General features: G+C 57.7%; 1 protein-coding gene across 9 annotated transcripts in view; it reads right to left on the minus strand.

Annotated features, from left to right (window-relative positions):
- Nucleotides 1-5,760: 5,760 nt before the first annotated feature.
- Nucleotides 5,761-14,346, minus strand: part of ACOX3 (acyl-CoA oxidase 3, pristanoyl) — a 36,650-nt gene continuing 28,064 nt past the window's right edge. For 2 of the 9 annotated variants that reach the window (XM_034672175.1, XM_034672173.1), the window contains 2 exons: nucleotides 12,557-12,731; nucleotides 5,761-6,419 (listed from right to left, as the gene is read on the minus strand). In XM_034672175.1, the coding sequence (XP_034528066.1) occupies nucleotides 6,323-6,419; nucleotides 12,557-12,731 (272 nt within the window). In that variant the 3' untranslated portion in view covers nucleotides 5,761-6,322. Of the gene's footprint in view, nucleotides 6,420-9,042; nucleotides 9,130-9,184; nucleotides 11,142-12,556; nucleotides 12,732-14,346 lie in introns of those variants that run through there. The other 7 variants (XM_034672172.1, XM_011221453.3, XR_004628945.1 and 4 more) reach the window with 7 other exon arrangements.

The following is a 14,346-nucleotide window of genomic DNA, read 5'->3' on the forward strand; positions in this document are numbered from 1 at the left end:
CCATCCATCCATCCATCCATCCACCCACCCACCCATCCATCCATCCACCCACCCATCCATGCCTCCCTCCAGTGCTTGCCAAGCACTTCCCATGAGTGGCCTTGTGCTTCAGAGCTAAAGACAACAGAGGATTCAGGCCCCATCCCTGACTTCAACAAGGTTCCAGACTGGTGGGAAGACTGACCACAAACCATGCAGTGCTATCCAGGGAATTTGGGCTATGACATGATGGAGGAGGAATGTCATGAAATTCCTTCTGGCAAAAGGCTGATAGCTGGGCAGGGAAAGTGACGGGCCACTGTGACGCCAGTGGGAAGTACATCTGCCAACTCTACGCCCACGTCCACACAGAAGCACCAAGGAATGACACAGAGAGAGCCAGGCTTGGGTGTGGTGCCCAGCGGCCATCCTGGGGTTGTAAAGCCATGTGGGCAGCCAGCCGCGGGCAGCACTCGGGGGGAGTGAAGTGTGCACCCAGGCCAGGTGGACAGTGGATGGCCGGGTGCTGAGGGGTACCCACACAGAGATAAAGAGCCAGACCCAGGAGCCACAGAGAAGGGCCCACCTGGAGCCGCAGGGAGCTCCTGCTACCAGCAGCCTGGTCCCTGACAAAGACCCTCTTTTGAGGCGGGAGGGCTGGAGCCCAAGAGCAGAGCTGGCCTCTGGGAGCATGTGGGCATCTGGTGGGAACATATGGTCATTCCTCATCTTGGCATCTTTACAGGGGCCATGGGGTGGATCCTCCCTGTCCCCAGGACCACAGACCCGCCTCCGTTCTCCCCAGAACTCAGGCCCGTAACAGAGGTGCTGGTCCTCAGACTTTGCACGTCGCAATTGCCCACAGTGCCGACAGAAGTGCAGATTCCCAGGCCCGGCCACAAGGGTCCAGGCCAGCGAGCTGTGGATTCCCTCAATCAGCCCCTGCAACCTGGCAAACAGGTGTATTGACTTAAGAAGACGCAAACACCTTTAGGGAAGTTGAGAAATGGGCCCGAGGCCTCACAGCCGGTGACCAACCCCATAGGACTTGCACCTGGTCCTAACTCTGAAGATGGTCGTCTGCAGAGGCTACCGCCCACCTCTCCCAGCTGCCAGAAAGAACGCCAGGCCGGGATTTTTAAGGATGATGACCTAAGAAAATGTTCCTGAAAACTTATTTTGTTTTTACAAGCCTTGCTCTGGAGTAAAGATGAAGACTTTCGAAAGACGTGAGCAATGTTTGCAAACGGCATTAGCGCACCTGGAACACACATCCGGGGGCGAGCCTCACGTCTGGTTTTCACACCCCAAGCCTCTGGCCTCTGTCAGACTATAGTCAAGTTTTCTTTTGCAAACAGCGTGGGCCTCCTTGCTCAAGACACTGGCAACCCTACTCCTGTAAGCAAGTGTGTGAAGGGTACCCGTGCTCACGCGCCGTCTCATGGACCAGCACTGCCTTCCTCTGGCCATCACAAAGCCGAGCCTCCTCCCTGGGCCACTGGGCAGTCTGGCGGGACAGGAACTAGCTGAGGTCAGTCCTTGCGCTGGAAGGGAAATGGGATGGGGCGGTTTCCGGGCAGCTGTTAGGAACCTGGGACCTTCTGAGCCTTCCAGACCTCCTGGACTCAGGATCAACACCCACAGCCCAGGAAAAGTCCCCGGATATCAGTTTCAGGGATGGCAAGTGGCTGTAAGCAAACCAGGGGCTGAGTGGGATTGCTGGGCTACACCACATGGCCAGGAGTCCCCCATCCGGAGGGGGGACGCCTTCCTGCTCCCCGTGGAGAGTGGACCTCCCACGGGTGCAGCAGGAGCCTCCTGGCTGAGCTGTTGTGGGGTACTGGGGGGCCGGTCTGGCACTGGTGCTCTGGGTCGGGGGGGAGGGTGTGTCGGCGCAGCTTGCATGTCGGGAGCGGTTAGGCAGCTGGTGGCTCATGCACCCTGAGGCCACTGCCTACAGCTGTGTGGCGTACTGTTGTCTTCTGACGGGGCCCGCCGTTTGGCAGGACACACTCCCCGTGGAGTCTGGCCAGTGTCCAAACAGCAGCGTGAGCCCCGTCACACAGAAAGGACTCTTGCAAGTAGGATGCACAGCCTTGCGTGGTTCCCAGGTGGCTGGGTGCTGAGGAGACACTGACTGCGTGTAAGGGGTAGTCCCAAGGGCAAGATGACCTTCGATCTTTCGTGGGGGATAAAACAGACCAGGGGAAAGGTGATTAGAGCTGAGGCTAGGCTATCGGAAGCACATCAAAAGGGACAGTCCCCAAATGTCAATGACACGGCCCCTGATAACAGAGGGCCCAAATGCCACCAAGAACCTTAGTGGCCAGAAGGAGGTCCTCAATCCCAAGATGTTAATGGGCTCTGAAGAATGATGACGGGGTTTGGGCAGGTTTTTATTGTCTTCTTGATGCTATGGTGGTTTCCATTTGCATCCGCTCAGCCGGCCCCACAGAGCCACCGGAGGCTGGCTCCTAGTCGGCACCCAGGGGTGAGGACTCCACTCCACAGCCTGTGTCCTCGGGGAGTCGGATTTCCAGCCACGAGCACACGCCTGGGTGTCGGCCCAGAGAGAAGGTACCTGGCTTGGTCGTCTACCTTTGTCCGTCTTTGCGATCCATCCCCCACACAGCGTCACACCAGTGCAAACCACGGAAGGCGAAGTCTGAACGTCTGAGGCCGGACAGTGGCGCCCACCGTCACCTGTAAGGAGACTGTTCCGGAGGGACAAGCAGACGCTAGCCAGAAGGCTAAAACACCGGTATAAGTTTTGGAAGGATAATGGCCAAACCATCTGGCCAATGACATAGAAGGAAAACCAAAGAGAATCAATATAAGACAATTATAACTAAGGTTTTTAAAAAAGTGACTAGTTACAAAGTGAATATATCAAAGCAAGATAGTTTTTTACTAAGAACAAAATGAAAGAATGGTCTCAGATGGAAAGACGACTCACCATGAAGATATAAATTCTCCTGATAGTAATCCATAGATTAAACAAAACCCCCCAATTCCAAAGAATCCTTCATTAATCTTGGGAAGGGAAAGCACCTAGTAATCCATAGATTAAACAAAACCCCCCAATTCCAAAGAATCCTTCATTAATCTTGGGAAGGGAAAGCACCGAATTTGACAAAATAATACCAAAGTTCACATGTCTAAGACTTTTTTTTTCAAGAGATGAGAGAGGTTTGGGCTGCTCCAAAGGTTACTGAAAAGTATGAAAGCCACGATAATGGAAACCTTAGCAGCCGATGTGAGAAAAGACAATAAAATAGAAAAGGGTAGAAATGGGCCCAGTGCATCCGTGATTCTGCATTTCCTGCAGGTGGTACTTCCGGGTAGGGCAGTGCCGAGGGGCCAGCCGTCTGGGATCCCTTCTACACACCGTATCTCAAAGTCAATTCCCGGTCGACTGAGTACTGCTGATACAGTCTGAGAGAAACAGAGGAGAGTAGAAATAATCTTGGTGTGGGAGAGAACATTCCCAGCATGATCTGAAAGGACAAAGCAGGGAAGTCTTAGTTTTCTATATATAAGATTTCAAAATTTATTTTAAACTTTATGTTGAATCAAAAAGAAAAAAATTAATACAATCAAAAGGCAAAGGATGAATGAGGAAAACTAACAGGCAAACGTATGTCCCAGGTTTATTGTTCTTAATATGTAAAGAGTATTTTTTAAATCAGGAGAATACTGTGAAAACTACAGGCTCTGTTAGACAAAAATCGAGAAGTGGCAATCATCACAGAGCATGCAGAGATAGCCTGCAAGTAGTTGGGAAGACGTGCTCAGCCTCAGTAGGGAGCAGGGAGAGTGCACCTGCCCTGGAGTCGCCCATGTTTCTTCACCGCCCAGACCGGAACCAGGAGGACACGGCTGGGAGGGGCGACGGAGCGGGAAAGGCAGGGGTCTTCCTGCGAACAGTGTGGTAATGCGGAGAACTCCCCAGCACCGGCGGTCTGCGGGCCAGGCCTTCCTTGTTAGCCCATTTCAGTGCTGACAAGTGCGGATCGAGGCAGATTCTGTCGTTCGTGCAGTTTCATCAGGGGTGCCCCCTGGCCCTGCCCGGCTCTCATCCTGTGCTTGTCCACGCTGGCTGTACCACCTCTGAGTCGTGGCTGTAGCACAAGTCCCACCCTCAAGGCGCTGGTCCCGGCCAGCCGCTGTCCAGGAGCTGACTGTGCACAGAGCAGCTCCAAGCACAGTCTAACTCTACGTCCCTCGGGAGGCTTGCTAATCTTGTACGTCCGTGCTGCTCGACAGGGCAATGCCTGAGAAACGCCCTTTGGCTAGAAAAGGAGACTAGAGGATGGCCCCGTGCTCTGTTAGGAAAATCACACTCTCTCTCTCTCACACACACACTCACACACGAGCGCCCGACACACAGAGGGCCTCAGGACTGGGGCGCACCAGGACGCCACCAGAAGGCGGGATGAACTGTCCACTGGGTCCCAAGCAGGGGGCACAAGGCAGTCAACGTTCCGGCCTCAGAGCGGCATGGGGCAAACCCGGCAGGAACCTGAGACCACAGTGAACCCAATTCTGTGTCCTCTGGCCCCAGAGGACATGACATGTAAGCAGTGGTTATCGCTGAGAGTGGAGCTGTGACATTTTCCTCTTTGACGCCTTCTACATTCCTGAAATAGTGCCTGACGGCCGCGTGCTGGCTTCACAGCTGGCGTCTGCAGGCTGTGGGGCGTGCCAGCCGCTGTCCGTGGTTCCCGAAGGATGGGCACGACAATGCGAACAATTCCTCCGAGAACCTGCACGCGGGATGCTAACAGTGTCATGAGCTGTGTTCCCGGGGCAGCTGCTTGCTGCTGATGGTGGAACCACCCGCCCTGCGGAGCATTACGCTCGGGTGGGATTGTCCCCAGTAAAAGCTACGACCCTGATACCAGCACCTGCCTGCTCTGAGCCGGCCCCGTGCTGGGCCCAGAATGTCAGGATGGCCGCTCGTGCCTGCGCTCTGGGCCAGACCACTTCTTGGCCGTGTTTGGGCCACGGTGGTGACCGAGGCTTTCAGGGTCAGTTTTCTAACCTGTAAAATGGGTGTGCTTGTCCGACTCCTCCCACCCGGCTGTCTGTGGGTCCAGAACGGTGACGACAAGGTCCCTGCATAGAGTAAGTGCTCAATAAAAGCAGCCCCTCTTACCCACTCACTTGCTCCTGGCCACCCTGCAGGGTCCGGGGTGGGGTCAGCTTCCCCTTTTCTAGGCGTGCTGAGGCTTTAGAAGTGAAGGAACTACTCCGGTAGTTCCCAAAGCTGGAAATTCAGCCTTTGAAAACAGGTCCTGCCCCCACCCTTCCCGTGCTCAGAGGCACTCGGAGCTATTTGGAGATAAGCCGTCCCGGTCCCTGGGCACCACCTGTGCTCCTCGGGGGGCCTGGGTCCCGTCTGCCTGCTGCGCTCCGAGGCGACAGAGCAGCTGCTGATGACAGAGGAACCTGCGAGCTGGTCGTGCTGCGTGGGGACCCATGAGCATCCGGGTGGGTGTTCGTCCCTCTCTGACCTGGCCTCCACTGGATGACAGGCGCACTCACCCACGGGGCAGGGAGCCGCCGAGCAGCGCGGGCACCCTGCTGACGGCCGAACAGCCGGATCCGAGCCGCAAACCGGAATGAAGGGCTGTGCGCGGCCGGCAGCTCAGGACCTTAAACTGACCAGACCCGCGTGACGCATTTATTTTCTTTGGAAACATTTCCTTGATGGAAACTGCGATTTCCACACAAAATAGATTTTCTTCTCCTTAGAAATCTCAAATGACATCATTCAGGTAGGCTTAAAACAGGATTTAATTACATGATAAAGTCAAACTAGTTAACGAAGAATCCGATCAGCATCATGAAGCACTTAGTGCAGCAGAGCTTGGAAGAAATCTCGGAACGCGGATCATCGGACCGGGAAGCCGCTTGTGAGCACGTGGCCTCCTCTCTGGCCTGTGCGCGCAGTGCGCGCAGAGTCCTAATTATCAGAAGAAAGTCCTTCAGGAAGAGGCGAGCAACTATTTTCTTTGCAAGCAGCAAATGTGGTGGAGGCATCCGCCCTGCGCCTTGTGGGGGGAGCCCTCCCTGTGCGGCCAGGGACAGACCAGGGAGAGGCCGGGGAGAGGCCAGGGAGAGGCCGGGGGAGAGGCCTGGGGAGAGGCCGGGGGAGAGGCCACGGAGAGGCCCGGGGAGAGGCCAGGGAGAGGCCGGCGCGGGACGGACAGAGGTGCGCTCGGAAAGCAGCAGCATTTTCCGTATTGCCTGGAACGAGGCTGTGAGGTCAACGTCTTCATCGGCTTCACCTAGACTGCGCTGGACGCGCCGTGTGGCTACAGCTTTGATTTCAAACTTCCTACACGAGGCTTATTGACGGAAAACTCCGACCACCATGACGGCCTCTCCAGCACTTTGCTTTCCAGAAGGACAGCGGTCCAGAGGTTTTTATAGAGCTATGGAAAATAAGCACATACGTGAATAAACAAGGCTCCTCACACAGCCGAGGGGACAGACGCAGATCCCCTCACAAGCTTTTGTTCAAAACACAGAAAATCCACTTGTCACTTTTTAGAAAATTTTAAGATGATTTAATTTACACCAATCTTTTTTTCTAACAGAAAACAATTGGAAACACGTAATACTTTCAAACACGTGTATGACAATAGCTCTGTACGTGTTCTTTTCTCTGGGAACTCTCGTTGGGGGAGGCCCGCACGGGCTCTGCAGGTAAGCGCTAGCTGTCTGCTCGGAAATGAGCCCTCTCCCCTGCCCTGCAGGGTGGGCGCCCGCGCGCCGGCCCCGTCGCCTGCCCCTCTGGGCCAGCTCCAGCATGCTCACACCGAACCCTTCCCGCCGGGCTGCCCCATGGGAAAGGAGAGCGGCTTCTCCCCTAGAGGAAGGCCGTGCGCACTGCAGGAGCTGCTGACCAGTTCTTCATTCACCCCAAACACGGAGCCCAGGCTGACAGGTCTCCAGTCCACAAGCCAGGGAACGGCGTCCTGTGTACCCGCCTGGCCTTGACAAGTTTTATTTTATTTGTTTTAAGCAGGCTCCACACCCAACACGGAGCTTGAACTTACAACCTGAGATCAAGAGTTGCGTGCTGGACCACTGAGCCAGCCACGTGCTCCTTACTTTGAAGAAGCCACTGTCCCTGCACCTGCTGAGTGGGCTCCTGGGCCCCTCCCACACGGCTCTGCACGCTCCCACAGGGACATCAAGCTCACTCTCTCCACCCAGGTTACAAATCGCAATTCAGAGCACGATGCTGCAGGGAATGATCGCTTCCATAACCGCGGGCAGCCATGTTTGCTCACTTAAAATGCACTGCTGATCTAGCAGCAGCTGGCTGACACGCGTGCCACACACACCTGCCTGCCGGGTGAGGCTTTGGGATTCCATGGTGGAATCCGGAGCCACAAAGAGCCCCGCGGCACGGGCACGGGCTCGAGCGAACCGGCCGCTCTCCTGCCGGGAGCCGGGCTGCCTCTGCGGGGCACGCGCGCACAGGGCTCCAGTATGCCAGCCACTCTGGCTCCTTCCACACCCACTAACCCTCCCGGGGGCTCGGGGCCGCGCATGACGCCATGTCCAGGTCCTCCTCGAGTGCCTGCCAGCCTGGAGTCTGCTAAGTGCCCCCATGGGCAGAGGCCAGCCCCTCTCCTGCGGCCTTATTGGCACATTCTCCTGCGTGCGCCCACTGGGGCCCTGGCCACACTGGGGACCAAGGTCCAGTCTCCTGTCTTCTCTCCAGGTGGTAGATCTCTACCCACATCCTTGCCTTGCTGCTTCCTGGCTGGGCAGCTGTGGGCAGGCCACCCGGCTTCTCCGGATGTTGGGTTTCTCCCTGGCAAAGTGGGTGTGTAACAGACATCGTGTGGGAGGGGGCCAGAGGACAGCGGGCCTCCACAGATGGACTGTCCCCATGCCAGCCCGGGGACTTCTGTCTTGCCCACTCCAGGGCCCAGTACATCACCCCAACCCCAGGTATGGCCTGGGCTGGGCCACGGTCAAGGCTCCTGTCCCCTTATGTTCAATCTCCACCGAAACAGAGCCTGAGTTGAAAGCGGTGTTTCGGCACAAGGAACGTGGCCTTGGGGGCCGGCGGGGGGGGGGGGTCCCAGTCTGTGAGACCTCAGGCCAGTGGTAACACAGCAACAAGAACCTGCAGGGGGCGCACTGCTAGAAGGGGGGGAGCAGCCCCCTGAGCATCCCGCAGCACGCAGGGAGAGGAGTGGGCTCGGGAATGAGACCGCAATGGACTAGGTGGGGGCACCCGCTGCAGAGAAGAGCTGGGAGGCAGCGTTCTGCTTAGATACAATGGAAAGAAGTGCTCCAGCAGCAGGAACAGCAGGTACAAAGGCCCTGTGGCGGGAAAGCCTAGCGTAACAGAAGAACAGAGGGGAACAGTGCAGCTGGAGTCCAGCAGGCAAGAGGAGCTCAGCATAAAACGACCCTGGAGAGCCAGGCAGACAGAGGTCAGGCCGCCTGGGCTGGGGTCTGAGAAGGGGTGTGTGTGGAGGTTCGGGGACGAGGGATGCTGGTGGAGGGCTCAACAGAGGAGCGGCCTGACGAAAACACTTGAAAAAAATCATCCTGGAGCATGGCGGGGCAAAAGAGATCGGGGGAGAGCCAAGTGGGGGCTGCTGGGAAGTGAAAGTACCAGGGGTGAGCGGTCAGTTGATGGAAAGGGTCAGGAACCAGCACTAAGACGTCAGGAAGACCCAGCACTGGGAAGGGCCCCTGGGGGTGTGCGAGCAGGGAGACCGCCGCAGGGCCGCACTCAGCAGGGGCTTGTGCTGACCCCAGCACGCCAGCCCTACAAGGGTGGTGCCGCAAGCCCACATCTCAGAGGAAGACAGGCTGGGGTGCGGCTAACTCGTCCCAGACCACCCCGACCTCTCCTGGCCTCTCCCTCCACTGCTGCCTGAGCGTGACAACGTCCCGGAAGGCGCCAGGGCGCTCCTGGCCCACGCCATCATCTCAGGCTCAGCAGCAACTACTGGCAGCCCCCAGAGCAGCCCCCATTGGCGCTCGGATGTGCAGTGTTTCCCACCCGGCCACGGGGGGACGCACCTCGCCGTCGGCTCTGCCAATCGGTGAGTCCAGGACAAAGTCGGGAGGGGCGATCACGTCCACCAGGGCAACCGCATCATCTTTCAGCTGTTGGAAAACAAAGTCCATTCGCTTGGCAACCCCCAGAAATCTCCATGGCGACCGCTGAGAAACAGAGCACTGGCCGTCTGTTGCTACACCCCGCTAGCAACGGTAACCCCAGCAGGCGCGTGCGTGGCTTGATTACTAACCCATTATCTTCTTGTGGGCCCGCGTCACACATTCCCTTGGTGTGTGTCTGAATATTTTCTCCATGTCGCTAATCACTCAAGACTGGCTGTGCGTTAACTGTTTTTCAGTAAGGTAGGGGCTGCTCGTCAGAGTGGCTCAGCAGCTCGCTAGCCGGCTAGCATCCTCAGATTTGTGTCTGAACCCTGCCTGACCTGGGCAGCTGCCTTTCCAGCGGAGGAAAACATGTCCGGAAACAATGTGCCAGGGAAGGTGTTTATGGGCGCCTAGGAAAGCCGTCCTACAAAGGCTGTCTGGTGCACGGTGGTTTTATGACTCCCCGTCCCCTTGTGCAAGCGGCTCTTCACTACGACACGTGGACTTTATATGAGAAGACTCCCAAGAACTTTCTTGATGCAAAAACATTCTTTTTTCTTAAAATAATTGTGACGTGCCCCGGCTGCACCGACCAGAGCCCTGGAGTGGGACGGTTTCAGCGATGCAGACAGAGAGCACCTGGCCGGCTCGGAACAACCACGTTCACATGAGAGAGGAGAGGAGCACAGCTTCGTGGCTGGGGGCCTGCTTGTTAGCGCACCCGCTCCTCGCTCCACAGCCACGCGCCCTCTGGCCCTCGGCTCGCAGATGAACGAGCCCACCCACTTCGGATGGAACCATCGGCAGAGCAAGGCCCCTTGTCTAGACAGGGGTCGGCACACCTGCTACGCGACAGCAGGAAATGGTCCGGCTCAGCGGCCCCCCTCTGCAGAGGCCATGCAACACACCCACAGACAACGCACGAGTGAACCGCTGGACGGGGCGGGCGCTCCCTCCACCCGTCTGACTCAGGCCTCCCAGAGTGACAACAAGGACCTGGGACTCCCCAGTGGCGGAGGGAAATGAGGCGTCCACTGCATGACTGTGCACGTGTCCACCTGCCTGCCTGGGCCACAGCCGCCATGCATGGGTTCTGGGGGACGCAGGTGTTTCAGAGCAAGGGGAACACACCTAGGAAACCCTGTGGTCACTGGCTTTACTGGACAGAAAGTACACGTGGCCACACATGGGAGCGGTGCTGTCACAGACGCACACTGATCCAGAACCCCCGGAGACCGAGGGCTCGCCACTGAGTCTGGGGAGAGGTTTAAAACCAATCACCGAGGTGCTGCCTGGAACCACATCGACTCTGAGCACCGAGAGGGAGAAATGGAGCGGCATGTCACCAGTCATTTCAGACAGCCGATAAAAGGATTTCTCGCCACCAAGAGGAGCCACAACTCTGCTAAGGACAGTCACCCAATCTGGCTGCACCAGCACGTGTGGCCCTTTACATGTGAGTTTGTCAAAATCAAAGATAAACACCCTCGGTCACATGGACACACTTCCACGGCCAACAGCCGCAGGGCACAGTGACTGATGGGACGGCACGGCTCCAGGATACGTCCACCCCGCAGAAGGGCCCACTGGACAGAGCGTATAGTGGGGGTTCGGCCCACGTGACCTTTCTGGGTGACAAAGGTAAAAGAATACATAAGAAAAATACCATGAAATGAATTTAAGCTGGAGGCTGAGTCCCTTGGAAAGCTGGAGAGAATCACCAAGGCAGCTGTAAAATGTGTATTACAGAGTATGGACTGGAAGACATTCCCTAAAACTCACTCTTCGCCTAAGATTTCTGACTTGGGCATATTTTCTTGTAATCTTCCTGTTCTTGCTCAGCGTTGCACACACACGAACGTGTGCGAGGCGAAGGTGTGTGTCACTACCTAGCGGCTACACGTAGCATGGGGGAATCGTGGTGACATGGGAGTGATCACAGCTCACCTGTGAGCACAGGTCCAGGATGGCGCTCTGGATCATTTTACCTGCTTCCTCGCCAGCAAAGTAGCCCCCTGTAAGCACAGCACTGGTCACACTGGGTCTGGAACCCTAAGTCCACACTGGCCCCCCGAGTGCTTTATGTGAGGTCTCCCCTCTGCAGGAACATGCTGGCTGGGGCCAGGGATCCCGTGTCTCTTTCCCATCACTGTGTATGTGCCAAGAGGTCACAGCCAGGTGAGGGGACCTCCTCGACCACCACTCCCCCCCACCAGCCCCACTCCTACCACCATCACCATCATCACCTCCACCATCATCACCTCCATCATCACCACCATCACCTCCACCACCATCACCTCCACCATCATCACCTCCACCATCATCACCACCACCTCCACCATCATCACCTCCACCATCATCACCTCCACCATCACCACCATCACCTCCACCACCATCACCTCCACCACCATCACCACCATCACCACTACCATCACCACCATCACCTCCACCATCATCACCTCCACCACCATCATCACCTCCACCATCATCACCTCCATCATCATCATCACCACCTCCCCCACCACCACCACAGTAGGCTTGCCGCGGCATCTCGTGGGGCCCAAGGCCACGGTCTGTGCATTTGAGAGCACATTTGCGGCAGAATCTTTTGTTTGGTTTTTGTGAAGGAAACTGTCCCTCCCTCAGGCTTGTCATGTCTTAACACACAGTCCCCTGCCCTGCATCCCCCCACTCCTGGGTTCGAAGCCCGCTCTCCCCTCGCAAACCTAGCCACGTGCTCTCACTGCCTCCGTGGGGCAACACCAGCCCTGAGGGGGAAACCTGGTTCCTAGCAAGGGAAGTAGGACAGTCTTCCTCTTCAGAAAGCCAAGATACACACACAGGATGTGAACAGATATACAGGCTGTCATAACATTAACGTGTCTGGGGTAGGGGGTGGAGATTAGGGAAAAGTTCTAAAAATACTCCTTAGAAGGACAAGAATGAAAACAGATTCAGGCTTATACCATTTTCACCAATCTTCTGGGAATCAGCCCCCACACCTCCTCCTCCAGGAAGCCCTCCTGAGTCCACAGGCTGGGCATTCCTGAGGGTGCCTCCCAGCAGCCTGGGCTTGTGTTTATCTGGGCCCTATGGGCCTGGAGGCGTGGCCTTCAGCTCGCTATAGACCGGCTCCCTGACAGGCTAACGTGGGCCTCCTGGAAATATTCTCTGAACTGAACTGGAAACAGACTTCAAAGGGACCCTGGACAGAAGGGAAATGTCCTGTCCTGATGCTGGTTTTCTTACCGTGGAATCTTGGCTCCTCATCTGCCCACAGATCCTCCAGCCCGTGAGGACTGCTCAGTGAATGCACATGGAGGTAACGCCTCACAAGAAGGCCAAGTCTCCCGGATAGGATGCCGCTGGACTCCCGCACCGGAGGGGCGGGACAGGGCGGGGAGGCAGGTGCCCACCACAGGGGCCTCACCTTGGTAGAGCAGGGCCGTGTGCTGGCTCAGGGACCACAGTGCGTAGAGGGCACTGAGCCGGCCCAGCACTGCCCGCAGCGGGGGCGGCACGCTGTGCTGGTGCGTGTACTCGTGGAACTTCCGCACCACCGTGAGCTCCAGGAACGCCAGGGCCAAGGGACGGCAGCAGTACACCTTAAAACAAAACACAGCACAGAGCCGCCAAGCCCGTGAGCCGGCAGCTGGGGCCCCGTTACAGCCTGCGGGGGGCGGTGGAAGAAACCATCGGGAGCACAGACCAAGGTGGGAGCTCTAGCGCACGTCACTGGGCAGGACAATGACACCAGGGGAAGCCGTGCACGGAGGGGGCACGGCATGAGGATCACGTGTGCAAACACCGCGGGAAGGCCAGCACCAAGACAAAGCCGAGGCTGAGGCCGGTGTCTGTGCGCTCCGCGACCTGGAGAAGCCCGGTGACGGCTCTCAGCTCGGCCCCACCTGACACGCACAGGGACAACCGTGCGGGCCCAGGCGTGGCTGCGCTCCTCCCCCAGCCGCTGAGGAAACCGCCTTCCGTCCAGGAGTAAGAGGCGGCTCCCGGCGGCTGAGACGCGGGGCGCTCCCAGCCGGCTCGTGTTTGCAGAAGGAGCTCGGATCCCGCTGTGTCTGTGGGAGCTGGGGCCACAGCAGGGCTTCGGTCCCGGTGGTCCCTCCCTAACCGGCACCCAGAGCCCGCATAGCACTGTCAGCTTCTTGAGGTTTTCCTTCCCCGTCTCCGCGGTGTCATTTTACCAGATTTGCTCTGATGCGAAAACGAACACTCGCGGGGCCTGACCTGTGCTGACGCGCACGCGTTGCCTTCCCGCGGCAGGCCCCGGGCCCCGGCTGGCCTCTTCGGTTGTCAAAACTCAGGGATGCTGCTGGCATCTTTGTGGGCAGCGCACAGGACAGGCCCCCCAGGAATTGTCCGTGGGCGGGTCCGGATGGAGCCTCTGCTCCCTCAAGCTCACTAGGCGGGGACAGGCGGTGAGGCCCCAGCTCCGCCCTTCGGCTCCTGCCCAACCCGCTGACCCCCCAGCGCCGTGCTGTTCAACTGTCCCGTGGGGAGTCTAACCGGCTGGGGGTCAGTCGCTCTGCAGCAGCGAACCTGGGATTCGTTAGTGCTGGCGAAGCGCGAGCGCTCAGGGCAGGCCCGTCACACGTGACGAGCCTGGAGGGCCAGCCCTGGCCCCCAGCCCTTTGCCCTCTCCCACGAGCCCCCACCCCCACGAAGCCCTAAACCATCAGATCCAACTGTTCATTTCCGCTGTGCTCGAATTCCTGAGGGTATCTGCACATCAGCGAATCATGGATACTTCAGGCAAAAAACGAACTCCTCATTGTCCACGTCCAGAGCCAGGCCCTGCGGATGGCACTGGGTTCCAGGCCGGGCCCAGCACAGCTGAGCCGGGCGACCCAGGGCATCTCTCTTGGCCCCAGCTGCCTGACCCATCAGAGAAGACGGCAGGAAAAGACCCGCGTCGGGAGCCCCGGGTGTGGTGGGAGGAGGAGAACACAGCTCATGGGTGTTCTGATGGCAGACAGACAGCTCCGGACAGGGACTGGCTCCGGCAGGAGGGGCACCCCACTGCCCACCTTTTCACATGTTCTCACTTTGAACACGGGAGGGTACTACTCGGCCAAAAAAGGCAATAAATGCATCTTTAAAAAAAAAAGAACCTACTGTGTGCGTCTGGCTTGCAGTAGGTGCATGGCGGGGGCAGCTGTTTCGGGGGTGGGGGGCGAGGAGGGGACGAGAGATAAATACGCC

This window comes from Ailuropoda melanoleuca, chromosome 11 (assembly GCF_002007445.2).
Source record: "Ailuropoda melanoleuca isolate Jingjing chromosome 11, ASM200744v2, whole genome shotgun sequence".
Lineage (NCBI taxonomy): Eukaryota > Metazoa > Chordata > Mammalia > Carnivora > Ursidae > Ailuropoda > Ailuropoda melanoleuca.